General features: G+C 37.4%; 1 protein-coding gene across 1 annotated transcript; it reads left to right on the top strand.

Annotated features, from left to right (window-relative positions):
* Positions 1-1641: 1641 nt before the first annotated feature.
* EIF2S3 (eukaryotic translation initiation factor 2 subunit gamma) lies at positions 1642-16712 on the top strand. The gene is made up of 12 exons (XM_055563080.1): positions 1642-1792; positions 2327-2390; positions 3337-3464; positions 3555-3676; positions 5998-6092; positions 7275-7433; positions 8668-8802; positions 10077-10171; positions 10583-10727; positions 12164-12333; positions 12681-12853; positions 16128-16712. Exons 1-12 carry the CDS (start codon positions 1724-1726, stop codon positions 16189-16191), a joined length of 1419 nt encoding a protein of 472 aa, XP_055419055.1. The 5' UTR covers positions 1642-1723; the 3' UTR covers positions 16192-16712.
* The last annotated feature ends 2509 nt before the right edge of the window (positions 16713-19221 follow it).

The raw sequence follows: 19221 nt of genomic DNA, 5'->3' as shown, positions 1-19221 counted from the left end.
GCGGACTCTACAACTGAGCCACTTCTTTCGTATTATTTTTCATCATGGTTTACCATAGGATATTGAACATAGTTTCCTGTGCTACACAGAAGGACCTTGTTGTTGATCCACTCTCTATATAATAGTGCACATTTAATCCCAAACTCCCAAACCATCCCTCCCCCACACCCTGTTCCCTTTTGACAACCAGAAGTCTGTTCTTTATGTCTGTGATTCTGTTTCATAGCTAAGTTCATTTGAGTCATATTTTAGATTCCATATATATGGAATCCATAGATTCCATATGTGGTATTTGTCTTTCTCTGATAGAAAACATATTCATTGTAATCTTGCTTACATAGTCAATGACCACAGATAACCTAAATACATACTCATTTCTCCTTACACTATTTTTCTGGCTAGAAATGAAGACCTGTACATGAGAGAAAATTTACAAAGTGTAGAAATGCTTAAACAGAAATGAACCTTATTGAAAAAGGGATTAAGAAAGTCTCAAAAATCTTTAAATTTTAAAATACCGATTTATTGGTAATAGGTCCAGTGAAAAAATGGGCTTTCTCAGATCTTTTTTTCACACAGAATACAGTTTATTGTTATTATATGCACATTTTACTGAAAATCAGGAAGTCACACAAAAAAGCAATAGCTTTTAACAAAAAATTTCAAGTACATTAAGAGATTTTAAGTAGCTTTTAGTACATTCACTACACTTTGCTTTTCACTGTTTTTTTTTTTAAACAAATCCCCAAAGAATAATTTTACTTTTGATTTTAGAGTGACTTTTAATTATATTTTCTTATATTTAAGCTTTCCAAAAAATATGTGTGTACAGACTGTTATGTTCTTGGGATTAAAAAAAAAATGATTCCCAATTTCCGCTGAATACGGTCTGTATTCGCAAACATGACATTTGAAGACCTTCAGTTTTCATTAGCTGCAGAAAAAGAACAATGAATATTTAGAAAGGAGAAAGAGTAAAGAAAATAGAGATTCGGATCGGCTAAAAAACCAAAACACCTTTGGGCGCTCTCACGACACCTAGCTTCTATCCTGTGCTAACTCCATTAGCATGGAGTCCTACACCATGGACCACCCCCTAGGCTCTAGAAACCTCTCGGTGAGAACAAGTTAGAGACTTTGCTTTTGCCATTTCTGGGTCGCAAAACATCCGCTTGAGGGCGCCCTCCTCACCGCCCGCCAGCTCGGTACGCGGCCACCTCGCGGCCAAGAACTCCGTCACAGGCGAGACGGACCCGGGGCTGATCTCGTCTTAATAAATTATGGAAATCGGTAAAGAAGGACACTCCAACAGTCTATCCTCACACCCCAGATAAGAATCCCAGGTTCCGGGAAACTTTCGGCCATCCCTAGGGGAACCGGAAGTGGGTTCACCCTAGTCAGCGCGCGCCTCGGTGGCATCGCCCGCCTCGTTAGGGGCCTTTATTGGGGCTGCCCGCACCGTTGCCTGCACAAATATCCAACAGATCTGCCGCGAGTAGATCCCGAAACTTGGCCTTGTGTTTTTTAGTCAGCCTGCCGGCAGGCACTATACAAATTAATTAAGAGACAAGTCCAAACAGTGAGGCCTCCGCTGCTGCGGCCATCCTCCTCCCCCAGGCCTGGGCCCTAGCCAGCCCTTCCGCCTCCGCTGCTCAGCCCTGCACTAGGGGTCCTGCGCGCGGTCAGGCAGGGACGCGGCCGACTTCCTTCCTCTCCATGCAAGATGGCGGGGGGTGAGGCTGGTGTGACTTTAGGGCAGCCGCACCTTTCTCGGCAAGATCTCGCCACTTTGGTAAGGCACGGCTCTGGAAGTATGCGCTATGCGCTCAGGAGTGGGGATGACCGGGCCTCCCGCAAGGCTGTGGAACGAGGCGGTGCCGGGCGGTCAGGAACATGAGTTAGGAGGGAGACCTGGAGCCCGGCGCCCAAAGCCGCGCTCGCGCTGCCCCACGCGCTTCTGTCAGGGAGCTGGGCATGGGGCTGTGCGGTCGTGGGGCCCCGAGCCTCCCGAATGATATGGCTAGAAACTTAGTGTTAAGTGTCATTAAGGCTCTTCACTTTGGAAGTTTTGAGAAAGAAGTATCTACACATTCCTTAGTGCTAATGCTCTCAAGGTTGGGGGACCCAGAGCCTCTACATCTCCCATAATCAGTGTGTAAGGATGAAGGACTTTTAGTGCTTTCTAGAATGCAAGATTGTACAGGAAAAGCGCTTTAAAAGTAGAAGAGGGCTATTCAAATGGTAGCGAGCTGTAGGTAACAATGTAAAGTCAAAATTCTGATTCATCTTATGTACAGTGATTTAACATAGAAATATTTGATTGCAGGATGTTTCCAAGTTGACGCCACTTTCACATGAAGTTATCAGCAGACAAGCCACAATTAATATAGGTGAGATAAGAATAACTTGGAGATTTGATTGATTTCCAGCAAATAATTTTAATCTTTGCCTTTGTGTAAGTACCTGAATTACATGAAGATGCAGATATTTGAGAAATAGACGTTGAGCTCTTGGTAGCAATGCATCTGCTAGATTTTTGGTGGGAGGCCCCTGTTGCCTATGTCTAGCTTATAGACTAGGTGAGAAGAAAAGGTAGAGACTTAAAGAAAACTTTTAATAGCATAAGGTGATATGTAGTCATCTAGTAAAGAAGAGGGGAAATGTGATTGTACTTGCCACACAAGGATGTTGCAAGAGCAGAGTTTGTGAAAGTTTGTTTGATATGTGCATAAGCTATAATTAGGGTGGTTTTTTTTCCCCCTTAATTGGCACCTGGAACTTTGGAGGAGAAGTTATGTTGACTTAGTGTAAATTTGGGGTATTTGAGAGTCTGTACAAAAACAGTAAAACCTCCTTAAAAGTAAGGCTGTACCTTGAGATTCTTAAAAAAGTTGTAAGATACGTACTAGCCTTAATAGCATTACTATAATCATACCTGAGTTTTTTTCTTGTTTCCATGGATTCCTTTTTTGTGTGTCAGGGCTCTTCATACTTACTTCGCTCTGAAAATGCTGAAAAGTTCCTTGATATACAAAGTTTCATGCACTTTTTTACAAGTGTTTATTTTAAATGAAGGCACTGTTTTCTGTGATTAAAGATGGATAGCTTTTATTATGCTCAGTATGGTTTAAAACAAGGTTGTCACATGGAAGGTTCTCTTCAGTCCTGTATCATCATGAGTTTTTGTAATCAGGGATATGTAAGAGGAAAAATCAGTCACTGTTGGTTTTACAGTGATATTGACAGTGAGTTATGGCTTTGGGTTTTCTACTCTAAAATTGAAAAAATATGTGGTGTAACTGAATGCACTTGAATTAATTTTTTTGTACTTTGTAGGTACAATTGGTCACGTAGCTCATGGGAAATCTACAGTTGTAAAAGCTATTTCTGGAGTCCACACTGTCCGTTTCAAAAATGAACTGGAAAGAAATATTACAATCAAACTTGGCTATGCTAATGCTAAGGTGAGCTGTGTACAGTGAAATGAAAAACTCAACTTTAATTGTTGAGTGTGCAGATAACAAATCCAAGTCTTGTCTCATTGAAACTTTTAGATTTATAAACTTGATGACCCAAGTTGTCCTCGGCCAGAATGTTATAGATCCTGTGGAAGTAGCACACCTGATGAGTTTCCTACAGACATTCCAGGGACCAAAGGGAACTTCAAATTAGTCAGGTGACCTTTTTTGACTTAACATTTCGTATTTTGTTGTCGTGTGGTTTGTACTTTTTGAGATATTTAATTGAGATGTTAAACAATGAACCTAATTGTTGAATGGCTTTATTTTTCCATTATTTTGTTTTTCTGGTCCATAATGACAGTAATTTGAAAAGTCAAGTATTTAAAACTACCTTAAGACACATATGTGTAAGTGCTCCTAAGGAAAAGTATCACATAAGCAAAATGAGACAGAAACACAGCTCATTGGATTTAAGGGATTCTTTTTGCCAGGCTTCCTAAATTTCTCTTAAACAGTGTTGGTTTTGTGTCTTAGATAAAGGAACAAAGCCATTCTTAATCCCCTCTCTTAAATACAAGGACTTGTAACCCATTTATTTTCTGAATATGATTATATATTCTTTATCAGAGGATACTGATATCCACCTGGTGATGTTTATGGTGATTGGGGATGTCCACAAGGAAGCTGTAGAGCGAGGCAGAGCTGGGACTAGGAAGAGGTGAATGAAACTCAGAGTTTGAGGCGAGGGAGAATGCTTTAAGAAAAAAATCAGGCCTGGTAATCAAGATGAAGATAAGGGCTTCCCAGGTGGCTCAGCAGTAAAGAATCCACTTGCAATGCAGGAGATGCAGGTTCTGTCCCTGGGTGGGAAGAATCTTGGAGAAGAAAATGGCAACCCTGTCCAGTAATCTTGCTTGGGAAATTCCATGAACAGAGCAGCCTATCGGGCTATGGTCCATGACGTCACAAGAGGGAACATGAGTTAGCAAATAAACAACAACAATCCAAGTAAACAGTGTTATTTATTTACTTTTAAATTAAAAATTTTGGGGGGCGTGCCACATGCCTTGTGATCAGGGATCGAGCCTGGGCCCCCTGCAGTGAAAGCTTTGAGTCCTAACCACTGGAATTTAGGAATTTAGGGAATTCCTAAAGTAAAATAAAGAGAGGCTCAAATTACTGTTTTTTTCTTTTCATTATCACTGGATTTTTTGTTTGTTTTGCTTTTGGCATGGCATCGTTGCTGATCCTGTTTTCAGTAAGTTTTTTGTATTTTATTCATCTTGGATTTTCTTGTATAAATTTTTATTTTTTTAAGTACTTAAATATTCTTTGTTTTGATTACTGGCTTTTTGGGTATACCCTTAAATTTTGCATGCGTGTTTAGTGCCTCACTTGCCTCACCCTACTTGTGGCCCTTATCAGCAAACTTGTCCTGGAGAGGGCCCAATAATAAGTATTTTCAGCTTTGCAGGTCACAGATTCTCTTTTGAATTACTTATTTCTGTTCTTGTGTTAGGAAAGCAGTCATGATGTGCATGAGTGGTTATGACAGTGGGGCAGTTTGGTGCCCCTATTTTAGATTATGAGTGTGAGTATACAGCTATTAAAAATAATGGTTCCGAATGAGTAGCATAGTTTTGTTAAGATAGTGCTGCCATCTCTACTTCTGATTGGCATTTCCAGCTTTTCAAGATGCTGGAGAAGTTTTTGGCAAATTTTTTCAGATAGCACTACCCATTCTGTTAACAGTTTTAGCTTTCAAATCAATGACATTCCCAGGTATTTACTTTATACCATATTTTCTTTGATTAGATTTGGGAGTTTGTGTTTCTTCAGTTATTTCTATACATAACTAATTTCATTTGCTTTGTAATGATCTGCAGTGATTTTACTCTTAGCCAATAGGTAATTTTTGTTCTTTTCATATTTTATATTTTTCCCTCCAGTTTTATTGAGATATAATCGGCATACAGCACTGTAATAAGCTTTAAGGTATACAGCATAATAATTTGACATACATTTTGAAATGATTTTCACAGTAAGTTTAGTGACCATCCATCATCTCATATAGATATAAACTTAAATAAAAAAAAAATCTTTCCTTGTGATGAAGACTCAGGATTTATTGTTAACAACTTTCATGTATGACATATAGTGGTGGTAACTATATTTATTTTATTGTATGTTATACCCCTGGTACTTTATCTTAAAAAAGTTTGTGACTGCTTTCATCTGATTCCTTCTTCCCCCAACCCCACTGTTGGTAACCATAGATCTGTTAATTACAAATCTCATCTGTTTCAGTGAAATTTTTATTTCTTTCTGAAGTATAATTGAGCCAGTAGGTGATCGTATTTCTAAAGTCTAGAAACACCAAGTCCTGAAACTGCTTGACTTTACAGAAATAATTATTTGCATATTCTTATGCAGTATTGACATTCTATACTTCAAGGGGTTTAATTTTAGGGAATCTAACTCGAATGTTGATGTATTGATTGATCTTAGGACTGATGGTTATTTTTTAATTTGTTAGGCATGTTTCCTTTGTTGACTGTCCTGGCCATGATATTCTGATGGCTACTATGCTGAACGGTGCCGCAGTGATGGATGCTGCTCTTCTGTTGATAGGTAAATACATCAGAATTGGTTCCAACAAATCACTGTGGAGCAAATCCAAGATGGAATACTTAAAGGGAAACTAAGGCCTTTAATGACTATATCCAGTATCTAAAGGTGACAGGAATGAGAACTAACATGTCAACCAGTATGACATCCTTGTCTTCCAGCTATCAAAAATCTGGGTCCATGAAATGATTTATTATTTTAGTTTTATATTTTTTTGTGTGAGCATCTTTGAACTGTTTACTACAACATTGGTGAATAATGGTTTTATTAGATCCAAATTTCATTTATAATAAGTGCTGAAGTCTAGTAGATGAACTGCGATTTTCAAGTCTGGGGTTGTGCCACCTTATGTGAACTTATTTTGTTGCTATGGGATATAATTTTTTAAAGTAGGCTGAGTGGATAGAGTATAAGACACCTAAACATCACCACTTAGGGAGGATGGTCATTGGAGTATCCAGCAAAACATACCTACTTCTTGATAACACCAATGGTTATTTTTAGTGTTCTTTCCTCTATTTGTTAGGGAGTAGCCTCTGATAGTAGTTGAAATTCATGGACTGTGTTAAGTGTCTTCCCTTAATTACTCCCCATCTCTCAGGAGCTTGACCAGGTCAGAGCATCTCTAAAACTGGATACAGCCAGCAGGCTATACCTTGTGCTTGAGCAAAAGCCAAGGGCAGACCCTGAAATGCCAAACTTGTGGATTCTTAGCTTACTGGCTTAAGACCAGGAAAGAGAATCTGATAATCAGGAGATTCCAGTGAATGCAGGCACAAGGGGTGGAGCAGGGGCAAAAGTTGAATGCTTGGCAACAATCCAGGACTTCTGCTTTGAATAGGGTTAGGGCATTCAAGCATTTCCTTTTTTAGATATCAGCTAGGTGTTTTGTTTTGTTTTTTTTAATAGTATAATATACATAGCATAAAAGTTAGCAGTATAGCTATTTAAAGTATACAATTTGGTGATACGAAGTACATTTACAGTGTTTTATAAGAATCAGCGCTATTGAGTTCCAGAACATTTTTGTCTCCCTAGAAGGAAACCCGTGCCCATTAAGAAGTCACTCTAAACCCCCTTTCCTTCACTCCCTGGCAACTACTAATCTGCCTCTTATGGATTTTCCTATTCTGATAGATAGTTCTAGCTAATTCTCATGTATCTTTTTTATTCTTTATCATCTAGCTGGTAACGAGTCTTGTCCTCAGCCTCAGACATCTGAACACTTGGCTGCTATAGAAATCATGAAACTGAAGCATATTTTGATCCTACAAAATAAAATTGATTTGGTAAAAGAAAGCCAGGCTAAAGAACAGTATGAACAGATCCTTGCATTTGTTCAAGGTAAGAAGCCATAATACCTAATAAAAATCTTCCTCAGTGATGGTAAAATAAACAAAAGCTTTAAAAAAAAAAAAAACAACTTTGGTCTTGGGAATTCCCTGGCAGTCCACTGGTTAGGACTCTGCTTTCACTCTGAGGGCACTGATTCAATCCCTCAATTGGGAAACAGATCTCACAAGCTCTGTGGCATGGGCAAAAAAATATTTTTTAAAATCCATAAAAAAACTTCAGTCTTACACTATCCTTACTGAGTAGCTACTTTTAGAATTGGAACTGATAGTGATTTATCTTTAGTGTTCCTTTCCTTTAATGGCATGGTGTTTTTCATTTCAGGGAAGACATCTTATTGTTGACATTAGATTCTCTCTTAGCCTTGTTTTTCTTGTGAGAAAGGTTGACTTCTTCTGCGTCCAGTTCTCTCATAACAAAAAAGGTCTCATTTTGATTAAAGCCTCATTGTGTTTGGTACATTTCTTTCATGAACCTGTTAGACATTTAATTAATAAGGAGCAGATATTATGTATGCCATTTAGTCTTTGATTAGCAAGAGACTATAATTTTGTTTTGACATTTATTGGGAGGTCAGTTGCATGTTATTAGAAAGGAGATCCAACCAGTCTATCCTAAAGGAGACCAGTCCTGGGTGTTCATTGGAAGGACTGATGTTGAAGCTGAAACTCCAATACTTTGGCCACCTGATGCCAAGAGCTGACTCATTCGAAAAGACCCTGATGCTGGGAAAGATTGAGGGCAGGAGGAGAAGGGGACGATGGATGAGATGGTTGGATGGCATCACCGACTCAATGGACATGTGTTCGGGTGGACTCTGGGAGTTGATGATGGACAGGGAGGCCTGGTGTGCTGCGGTTCATGGGGTTGCAAAGAGTCGGACACGACTGAGCAACTGAACTGAACTAAAGAAACCTTTCAACTAGTAAAATGGTCTTTCCCAGGAGTGTTAAGTATTTTAATCCTTTAAACAGTTTTATTATTTTGGTATATTAAATATCTATTAGTAAAATTTGAGTGTTTCCCCCTTGAATGCAATAGTGTTCATTTTCAGGAGTAAAAACAAACATAGAATACTGACACTTTTCTGAAAAGAATTACCATTTTCTGCCTGTTGCTGTGGGTATATGTGAGTATATTTATGCCTATTTAGGCATCATTTTATATAAAGAACAAGTTCTATAAAACTGAAGAATTTTGATCTTTTGAAAATTTTGTCTTATAGGTACAGTAGCAGAAGGCGCTCCTATTATCCCAATTTCTGCTCAGCTAAAATACAATATTGAAGTTGTCTGTGAGTACATAGTAAAGAAAATTCCAGTACCCCCAAGAGACTTTACTTCAGAACCCAGACTTATTGGTAAGTAATAGGATTTTTATTTGATCTTTCCCACATTGCTGATTCCTCTTTAAGGGAATCACCAATGATTTTTGCAGAGGTGATAATAAATTACAGTCTCCATAAAAAACTTTTTTTTGAAGTCAGTTAATTTTGAGATTGTATTAGCAGAGTTAGATTGCATTACTGGATGAGAGTCCTGAATACAGACATAACTTTTAGCCTTTTTGTGCTTGGTATATGTTATGTTACATGATCAAGATGGAGCAATAAAGTATGCCTTATGGAATTATGTTTTAGTTAGAAACAGGATATTAGGACTTCCAGACAAATGATTTCATTGTACCATTAATGAAGATATTCATCTCTCTCATTTGTTTAAGTTTGTGATATCAATATTAGTATAACTTCATAATTTAAACTCGTGGTTTCTACACAGATGGTGGAACCTTTTCACAGCAGACATTTGAACCCTCTGAAGCTTCACCTAGGTGCCCCCCAGCCCTTTCTGTGTGTTGTGGGCAGGGTTCTCTTGGATTATTGTGATGAGTACCCCTTGTTAATGGTTCCTGCTCTCAGGACTAAAGTGCAGGTCACGTAGTCCTAGGGTTGTTTTGAAGTTTTGAAACTAAATCTTGGTTGCAGAAGTCATATAAAGTATATGACCAGAAAGGTCCACAATGCCTGCCTCACCCCTTAGCCCTGAAGTTACAGTTAACAATTGGTGTGTACTGTTTGTGCACCTTTATAAACATAATGCGTTTCTTGTTTCAGTTTTTGTATGTGAAAGTGGGATCATACTATGCATAACTAGTCTTTTCTTTTTTCCTGAACAACAGATGAAGGTTATCCTTCTACATTATTACATATACTCTAACATTCTTTTTTTTTTTTTTTTTCAACTTTTAATTTTATATTGGGGTATAGGTATTTAACAATGTTGTAATAGTTTCAGGTGGACAGCAGAGGGACTCAGCCATACATACGCGTGTATCCATTCTCTCTCAAACTATTCTCCCCTCTAACAGTCTTTTTTTTAACAGCTGCATGATACTCCATACTATGGGTGTACCATAGTATGCCTCCTATCAATGTACTTTTAAGTTATTTCTACTTTTTCCAGCATAATTAAAATTGCAGTATACTTAGCTGCAATAATATTAGACTTTATGACAGAGTCTCCTTGTATAAATTTTGTGTGTCTACTATTTAAGAAAAGTTAACTTACAAAAAAATAAATTTTTCTGAAGTTAAAGTGAATAGAATTGGCTTTAATTTGTTTTGTTTTCTTTTAGTTATTAGATCCTTTGATGTCAACAAACCTGGCTGTGAAGTTGATGACCTTAAGGGGGGTGTAGCTGGTGGTAGTATTCTAAAAGGAGTATTAAAGGTAAACTGGATTTTGATTGTTGTGCTTTTGCTTTATTTTTTCTCTTGTCCTAAGTAGGAGAATAGTATAGACACTCCAAATTGAAAAATAATTTTTTTCTTCATGGTGTCTAGTACTTGATGTAGATTTCTTTGTTTAGTAGTATATCTTTTGAGTGTGTTTGACCTCAAACTTCATAGGCTTCTGTGAATATGAAGCACATTTAAATTGGCGATAGGCTTATATGATAGGTTGTTCAAAACATTTGGATGGTTCTGAATTTGAAGATCTCTTCCACATCTTTTTTTTTTAATAGTGATCTTTGAAATAAGGATGACTTTTCAGTTTTGTGGTCTTCCTGTTAGAACTTTTTGTATGTAATGAAAATGGTGTTGTCCCACAAATTCTAATTATTAATTTATATTTTTACAGGTGGGCCAGGAGATAGAAGTTCGACCTGGTATTGTTTCCAAAGACAGTGAAGGAAAACTCATGTGTAAACCTATCTTTTCCAAAATTGTATCGCTTTTCGCAGAGCATAATGATCTTCAGTATGCTGCCCCAGGAGGTCTTATTGGTAAGGCTTTTCCTCTCATCCCTACGGGGTTTTTTGTTTGCCACTTTATTTCTTTACTTTTTGAAGGATAATTACTTTACAGAATTTTGCTGTTTTCTGTCAAACATAACAAGAATCAGCGTTTGATGTTTAATGATCGAGCAGGGTAGGGGAATGTATATGTGGTTAAGCTGTTGATTTTAGGTCATATGATGATTTCATGTGTTTGTGAAAATTATTTTTAAACAAGAATTTTGGTTTAATTTTTAAAGTAGCTCCTTTTTAGCAGTACCAAAGTAAATTTTATGGCCTAAAATCTAAAAATACCTAACCGTAGGTTTTTTTTAAACATGGTTTTGGGGTAGTGTGGTTTTTTTGTTGTTTTTGTATGATTTTCAAATAGAGAGTTACCTACAAATGTCAATTAAATCATGGTAGATCATAGTTAAACACTGAGGTGGGAATTAAAGATGATAACTTCTATTATCTTGCTGTTACTGAAATAATATATGGGTTTCCTGGTCTAGTACAGTAGCGTATTACCTGATACCAGAAAAAGGCAAGATACAGTGAGAATTCGTCAGAGGTGTTAGTAACTTTTGGATTAAAGAAAATGTTTGGTGTGAAGGAGTTCGTCTTTTTGTTCTCTGATGTTTAGGTGTTTAATTCATTTTTCTATTTTGTAATTAGTTGTGTATAATTTTATCCTTTTTGTTTTGTAAATAAGGAAACTCTTGGGACTTTTAAAATTTAACTTATGGAACTTTTCAAACATAAAAGTACAGAGAATAGTGTAACATGTGGTCATGTAGCCACCATGCAATTTCAAAGATTATCAATACTTTACAGTTGTTTTTTAGCGGGGATGTGCTACATGGCTTGCAGGATCTTGGTTCTCCAACCAGGGATCGAACCTAGGTCTACAACAGTGAGGGTGCCAGTTCCTAACCACTGAACCGCCAGGGAATTCCCAATACTTTACCATTCTTGCCTCATCTTTATATCTTCTCTCCTCCATGCAAGACATGCAGCTAAGATATTTTGAAATCAATCCCAGGAATCACGTAAAATCTTTAAGCTGTCTTTTTGATCATTCTTTCGGGGGAAAATGGCGGGTAAACATCCTGTAAACTACTCATGAATTTTGTATTGTTTCAGCCTTCATTATGGGTATTCAGATTCATTTTTTATTTAGGCTGTTATCTCTGTTTGTCCTTTGCTTACAATTTAAATCAAGAGACTCGTCCTCAAATACCCAACTAACCTGTGAGTTTACAATTCTCTTCCTTCAGATAACTATTGTCACATCTATGTAGCCAATAAATTAGTATGAAAATATAAGTTGTGTATTAAAATGTGTAGGTAGGTATGTGCTGTACTAGTTTGAATAAGTTTTTTGGGTAAACAGCTTTATAGGAAATAAAATGTTGGACCATATATATCTTATTTTGGATCAGGAGTTGGAACAAAAATTGACCCCACTTTGTGCCGGGCTGACAGAATGGTGGGGCAAGTACTTGGTGCGGTTGGAGCTTTACCTGAGATCTTCACAGAATTGGAAATTTCCTATTTCCTGCTTAGAAGGCTTCTAGGTGTTCGCACTGAAGGAGACAAGAAAGCAGCGAAAGTAAGTGCTTCGAGTGCCAGTGACGTTAAGACCAGTTTTGAGGTTCATACTTTTTAGTTAAGATAGGATTAAGAAAAGAGAGAAGATAAATAAATTTAACTTCCCGAAAACCGAGAACTTGCATATGGCAGTCTAAAGTAAAACAACGGGAAACAGTATGTCCTGTATAACAATGACATAATTCCTATTATCTGTATGTTTTTCTTAAAAGTCTTAACTGAAATCAGGTTGGCAGAGATGAAAAATAGCTGATGTCTTTTGTTGGTAAGGTGGTAGAAAAATAAGCAGTTATTTGGAAAGCATCTTCTTGATTTGGGGGTTTATTTTTCACCACTTGATTTCCTTAGGTACAAAAGCTGTCTAAGAATGAAGTGCTTATGGTGAATATAGGATCCCTGTCGACAGGAGGAAGAGTTAGTGCAGTCAAGGCTGATTTGGGTAAAATCGTCTTGACTAATCCTGTGTGCACAGAAGTAGGAGAAAAAATTGCACTTAGCCGAAGAGTTGAGAAACACTGGCGGTAAGTTTATTAGCCTTTGTCAGTGTCTAATAAAAAAGACACAGTTTACTTAACACACTCACAAACACACTTTACCTTGAAGGCAACGGTTATTGTACCACGGCTTTAATTCTCAACTGTTTATTCGGATGATTTTGAAATCTGTATTTCTAGGCCTGATTTGTGATAGACACAACCTATGCAAAAACCAATGAATTTAATACCTTTTTCTGAACCTTTTTTTGAGAAATAGGTTGCCCCTTTATCTCTTAATACTTTGGTGTATATTTCTTAAAAACAATATTATCTTATATAACCACTTCAAGAAGCTTAAGGACTTCCCTGGTGGCTTAGACGGTAAAGCGTCTGCCTGCAGTGCAGGAGACCCGGGTTCAATCCCTGGGTCGGGAAGATCCTCTGGAGGAGGAAATGACAATCCACTACAGTACTCTTGCCTGGAAAATCCCATGGACAGAGGAGCTTGGTAGGCTACAGTCCATGGGATTGCAAAGAGTTGGATACGACTGAGCGACTTTACTTTCACTTTCAGGACGCTTAACATTGTTAAAATACTAAAGTCTACAGTCAGTTTTATCACTTGTTCTGATAATGTCCTCTGTCTCCTTCCTGTCTAGGGTCATGCACTGCATTTAGTGTTCATGGCTCTTTGATCTCTTAATTTGGAATTTCCTCAGCCTTTCCTTATCTTACTTGTCAGTGGCAATTTTGAAGAATACAAGCTAGTTACTTTCTAGATTGTTCCTCCATTTGGGTTTATTTGATGTTTCCTAAGATTAGGTTCAGGTTATGTATTCTTGGTTAGAATATTTTCAGGTAGGTGGTGATGTCTCCTCAGGGAGTCATAACTAGAGACACATGATACCTGATTGCTCCTTGTTGAGGTTAATTTTGATCATACAGGCAAGGCATTAGCCAGTTTCTCCACCCTATAGTTACTCTACGCTTGTGAATTAGTATTTTTGAGGGGAGAACCTATGCAAATAGTCTGTTCCTTATCACACCCTCCCCTCCCCTTCGGGGGAGGGATTTAGCTTAGCATCCACTGATGATTTTTGTCTGAATTGAGCTTGATTATAGTGATCACAAAATGGTGATTACCCATCCCCCCAAACTCTAACTCTGCCACTCATCATTTGTCATTTTGACATTCTTTCTTCCCCATTATTTACTTACCTAGTTATAATATGCATTCATGGAGTCCATTTTATTCAGCAGGCCCTTACTGATTGATTACTATCCTTACTTATATTGATGTCTAGAATTTGTCCAGGAGACACACTGGCTCCTATGTCCTGTTGATATTTCCCCATTTTTTTTAACCTATTATTTTATTAAGGGATCCATCTCTATGACTGTCACGAAACCCATGCTAAATTAACAGTGATGTATTCTGGAGATAACTATACCCCACTGTGGACTTTTGGGGAATAGCCACTGTATTCTCTCTACTTCAACTGAAACCCAGACTCAGGAGGCATCAATCCTTGCCCTCCTATTTCTGGAGGATGCAAAAGCCAACTATATAAGAGGGCTTTTCAGAGAAAATGACTTTTGTCTTCCCAGAAGGTAAACCATCTACTTTGCTTTCTGAAGCAAATCACAACCCCATGGACAATTTGGAAGCTGCACAAGCTTCAGTATGTCTCTGTTGGGTTTGTTTTTTAATAGTTCCTTACTTTCTGGCACAGGTTGTTCTGAAGTCACCTTGTGTCTCTCTCCTGCTCCAGTTTAGAATTGGCCATTTCTCCAGGGAGCCCTGATTCCTCTTAGTGGGAAATGGTGTTAGAAATGAAGATTTGGGTGCTAGGGGTGCTCACTTCTCCAAAGGTGCTGTTTCTTTAGGGCCCTTTGAGTGGATAGAACTTGGAAGCATACACATATTGTTGACTCCTCTCTCTCCTCTTTTCTTGGTTAGTTACTAAATCTACCCTTTCCTTTCTATTCTGTGTGACCTCTTTGTAGCCCATACCATCATCATTTCACACTTAAAAGTCAGTGCAAAAGATTGCTAATATGCCTCTTCTACTGTTATTTAAGCATTCAGTCAAAATTAGTCTTCCTATAACATTTTTTCATGCAGTACTCAGTAATTTCTAGTAACTTCCCACTACTTTCTGATTCAGGACCTTCCTGGAAGTCTACTTGAACGCATTTTAAATTCCTCCTGCTTAGTCTCATATAAACCTTCTACATTAGAGTGTTATGTGTCCTGATTGTCCACATAATTACTTAAATCACCTTTGGTTTGCTTTTGTTTCTTCCTATCTACCTCCCTTATTAAGGCTTCCCTGGCACAATGCCTCAGGATGATCTAATCATGTACTGTTCAGAAGATCTGAATTATTACTTTCTAATTGAGACAGAGTTAAACTTTTAGTAAACCATCCTGCTTTGTGATGATTTATGCCTGCTTGATTTGACTCTCATGTGATTATACTCTTTGCTGTTATAGACACACTGATTTCCAGTGTATTTTATTTATTTATCATTTTTTTTCCTTTTTTTTTCCCCAGTGTATTTTTAAAGGAATGATCTTGTTGTGTGTCTACTAATATTATAAGAGGATTCTGTCCAAATGAAATTTTAGACGTTGCTTAAAAATAAGCAAGTATGTTAAAATTATTAAAAGAAATGAGAACGTCTGAATGATCCTTATATTCTTTAGATTTGTTGTTTTTAACCCATGCTTAGGTAAGTTCTGTTCTGGAACCTACAATTTAGGTAGCAATCTGTCCTGGCCATTGACTAGAGCAGACATTGAAACAGAGATGGAGCAGAAATCCCTCTGCTGTTGAGAGTAATCTGTTTATAGATTATCTACTCCTCTAGGTCATCTCTTAATTTCCTTTACCAGCTAAAGTCGTGATAAAGCCATTGTGACCTGTTGAAGTGCTGCGAATGATTTAAAAAAATTTTTTTTTCAAAGAGGAAAAAAGAATTTAAAAAAATCAGACTGAAGTGGTTTGTATGTCAGCGTGGTTCCTTGGGTGGACTGGAATGTTCTTCATTAGTGGTTCTGAAGGGGCAGGTGTATTTGCGAAGTTGAGCATGTTTATAGTAGCAACTTTCTGTTTGCTTTTCCTGTCAGTCCTTCTGGCCAGAGCCCATCTCTGGGTCTATGAAGATAGTGTGAGCTTTCTTTCTGGAGGGGCAGGTTTTGGAAACATTCCATTTGAGCAGATAGGCAAGTAAAACTAGTTGTGTCATGTGATTATGTGGTAATGATAATGAAGCTGATATAAAATTCATGATTTCTTTTATTTTCATTTTGCAGTTTAATTGGTTGGGGTCAAATAAGAAGAGGAGTGACAATCAAGCCAACAGTAGATGATGACTGAAGAATTAAATAACAGATCTGAATGAAATTGGAATTTCTCTTAACAGTCTAGGGGTATATTTTCAGAACAGTAGTGGGAAAGTAATTTCACAGCTCATTACCTTAGTAGTAGCTGTAAGATTATTCTCATTTTTTGGTGATGAAAATTTAACCTCTAGTACTGAAATAGAGCCTACAATAAATATAGAAATTAGCATCATGTTGGATTGAATCTACATTTTACCAGAAGTTAGTCATTCCCAAATAATGTCTAATTTATACATCAGTGCAGATTTGAAAGGAAACTGTTTGCTACAACCTGACTTTGCTGTAGTAGGCATACCACTGAATCTGTTTGAAATAAAGTCTTTGTCCTTATTTTTCATGATTCATCTTTGAGTAGCTCCAGGTTTGAAGGATTGTTGTAGCAGTAAAAACGTGCAAACTCTCAAAGACCAACTTCCCTTTCCCCATATTTTATGTTGCTTTATTTTTTAAAATTTTGAATGAAAATAGATGCAAATAAAATTATCCTTTCAGGCATGAGGGCTTGTTTCCATGGACATGGCCTTTCTCTCCTTTCCCTGTCTGGACTAGAGTACAGGAAACTAGAGCCTGAAGTTTTCAGCTACTCCACCTGGTGCCCTGCGATTGTCTCTGCATTGCTTTACGCCTGAAACCCTACAGCCTTCCTCCATTGGAAAGTATTGTAAACACCAGATGATTTTAGTTAAGTAGCAAAGATCTTTCCAGGCTTTATTTTATCTTAATAGCCTAATTGATAAGATTATGATGTATATCCTAATATTAGTAATCTTTGGTAGTTTGAGGAGGTAGCAAAGGGTGAGCCCTTTGGGTTTTAACTTACTCTCCCTTTTTCGATACTTTTCCTGTGCTGTGCATTTTAATTTTTGCTTATTTTATCTTTCATAAAATTTTGTTGAAGCAGTGGTTCTTAACGGGCTGATACTAGAATTGTTGGAGAAGCTTTTTGTTTTTTTTGGAAAATGCTCCACTGAGATTCTGGTATTAATTGGCTTTGTATGGAGCCCAGGCGTTATTTTTTTAAAGCTCCCCTGTGTTGAAAAACAAATTTAGAGAGTTGAGGTTTATCAAATAACACAGACTCTTACTATGTTTGGGTAGTCTGATAATACTCTTCAGTTTACTTTTCTTAAATTTGCATTTAACGTAGCACTTGATGCCGCAGTTGTAGCCTTGTGCTCTTGGGCGTTGGACCTACTGATATGTAGAAGTTTAAAAGCTCTGACTCTGGTTGTTAACGTAAGTTTGTAAGTTTTGAGGAAGCATATTAATGTTACGTAGTTGCTTGACTTTGAAAAGTTGCATTATAGCATGAGAAACACAGTTTAATGAAGCAAAATTTTAATTCAAACATTGATTTTTATGTCTAACATAAGTACCTTCTACCTGAAATTCTGGAGTTGACTAATTTATTGTCATTAATCTCATGTCAGAACTATTTCAAACATGCACATGACTTTCAATAAATTTGAAAAGCACTGTACTTAACTGTAAATGGGAATACACAAATATGAAAACAACAGGCCGTATTTTCATAGAACCTGAAGTCCATACAGTGATTCTCAGCAAAAGTTGTACCTGGTTGAGAATCTGTCTACAGTGAGATGTTACTGATGAAAGTATACTGTATATGTGAATCTTCTTGTCTCTCCTGTTAAGATATTTTCACAATCTGACCAGTTCTCACCATCTTCACTGCTATTGTCCTACTCCCAGCCACCAGTGGCTCTCACCTAGAATAGCCCTGTAACAACTCCTGCCTTCCACACTTGTCCCACTGCAATCTGTGGGGTAACACAGCCAGAGTACCCTTTTTGTAAGAGAATGCTATGTATTGGGTTGGCCAAAATATTCGTTTGGGTTTTTTCATAACATTGTACAGAAAACCCAAACGAAGTTTTTGGCCAACCCAGTAAAACTAATAAACTGTAAAGTTCATCTCATGAAAATGGGGGACACGAGGACACTAGCTTTGACGTCATCCAAACAATTTCCAGGCTGACCTAGAAAGCTCGCTCTGCTATTTCACTCTTTCTTTGTAACCTCCAAAGATAATGTGTGTGTTTGTGTGTTTCTGATTTGGAGTGCAAATAGCTGCACTCATAAAACTCCTGAAATTGTGTTTCTAGGAAAATTTAACATGGCCGAGGAAAATGGATGCTTTTCTGGAAATATATAAAAGTTTTTCAAATTACCTGACACAAAGCAGATACCCTTAAAATACTGATAATCAAGAAGCAAGGTTATTAAAAAATTACTTCTGCAGAAGTTTCCACATACTCATACATTCTGCCAGATTTCAAGGAATAGGTAATTCCTGTTATTTAAATTGTTTCAGAATATAGGACACAAAAAGGAGGCAAAACAGACATTCTGATTCATTGTTCAAAATTTTTACATCCTTGCTGCCCAAACCTGGAGAGGGGCCATTCTCTGGCCTGAGACAAAGCAAAAGCAAACCACCCAAGGCCATTCTCACAAAGTTACAAAATCCATTCCAAAACAGTAAATTAAGTCCATCATTATATTGAAAGAGTAATGCATTCTTGTATTTGCATGGATCTTTTATTGGTGGAAAGAAAAAAGCATACCTTGAAGATACATTTGATACAATTCAAAATGTTTTAAATGTAGGTAATATAGAGAAGGAAACTGCTAACTTGCTATAAGGTACTTAGAGAACTATCAAAATCAGTGTTAATGATGAAACATTGGAGCACAGTAACATCCTCCCATAATGCTGGGTGGGGTAAGGTTCCATTTGGGTAAAATGTGGGGCTGTGAGCTTGACCAAATAACGGGCAAATTCAGAGGGTTGGGAAGTCATCAATTGCATTGTACTGGAATTCATATTATTGTTTGATTTTTTTCTATATTCTCAGAGTCTGGAACAAGTCAAAAATATCAGCTGCCACTTTAGTTCTTCAGTATTGTTCTCTGGGGCTTAGCAAATGAGATAGAAATATTGAGAATGGAAGCAACAGAATGTTACTTACAAGGCATAAGA

This window comes from Bubalus kerabau, chromosome X (genome assembly GCF_029407905.1).
Source record: "Bubalus kerabau isolate K-KA32 ecotype Philippines breed swamp buffalo chromosome X, PCC_UOA_SB_1v2, whole genome shotgun sequence".
Lineage (NCBI taxonomy): Eukaryota > Metazoa > Chordata > Mammalia > Artiodactyla > Bovidae > Bubalus > Bubalus kerabau.
This window is presented reverse-complemented; position numbering and strand designations above follow the sequence as displayed.

Excerpts from the sequence above, each read along its gene's own strand:
- EIF2S3 (XM_055563080.1), top strand. The coding sequence starts at position 1,724 with ATGGCGGGGGGTGAGGCTGGTGTGACTTTAGGGCAGCCGCACCTTTCT. Across the intron at positions 8,803-10,076 it reads TTCAGAACCCAGACTTATTG|TTATTAGATCCTTTGATGTC; the intron begins GTAAGTAATAGG and ends GTTTTCTTTTAG. Across the intron at positions 10,172-10,582 it reads TTCTAAAAGGAGTATTAAAG|GTGGGCCAGGAGATAGAAGT; the intron begins GTAAACTGGATT and ends ATATTTTTACAG.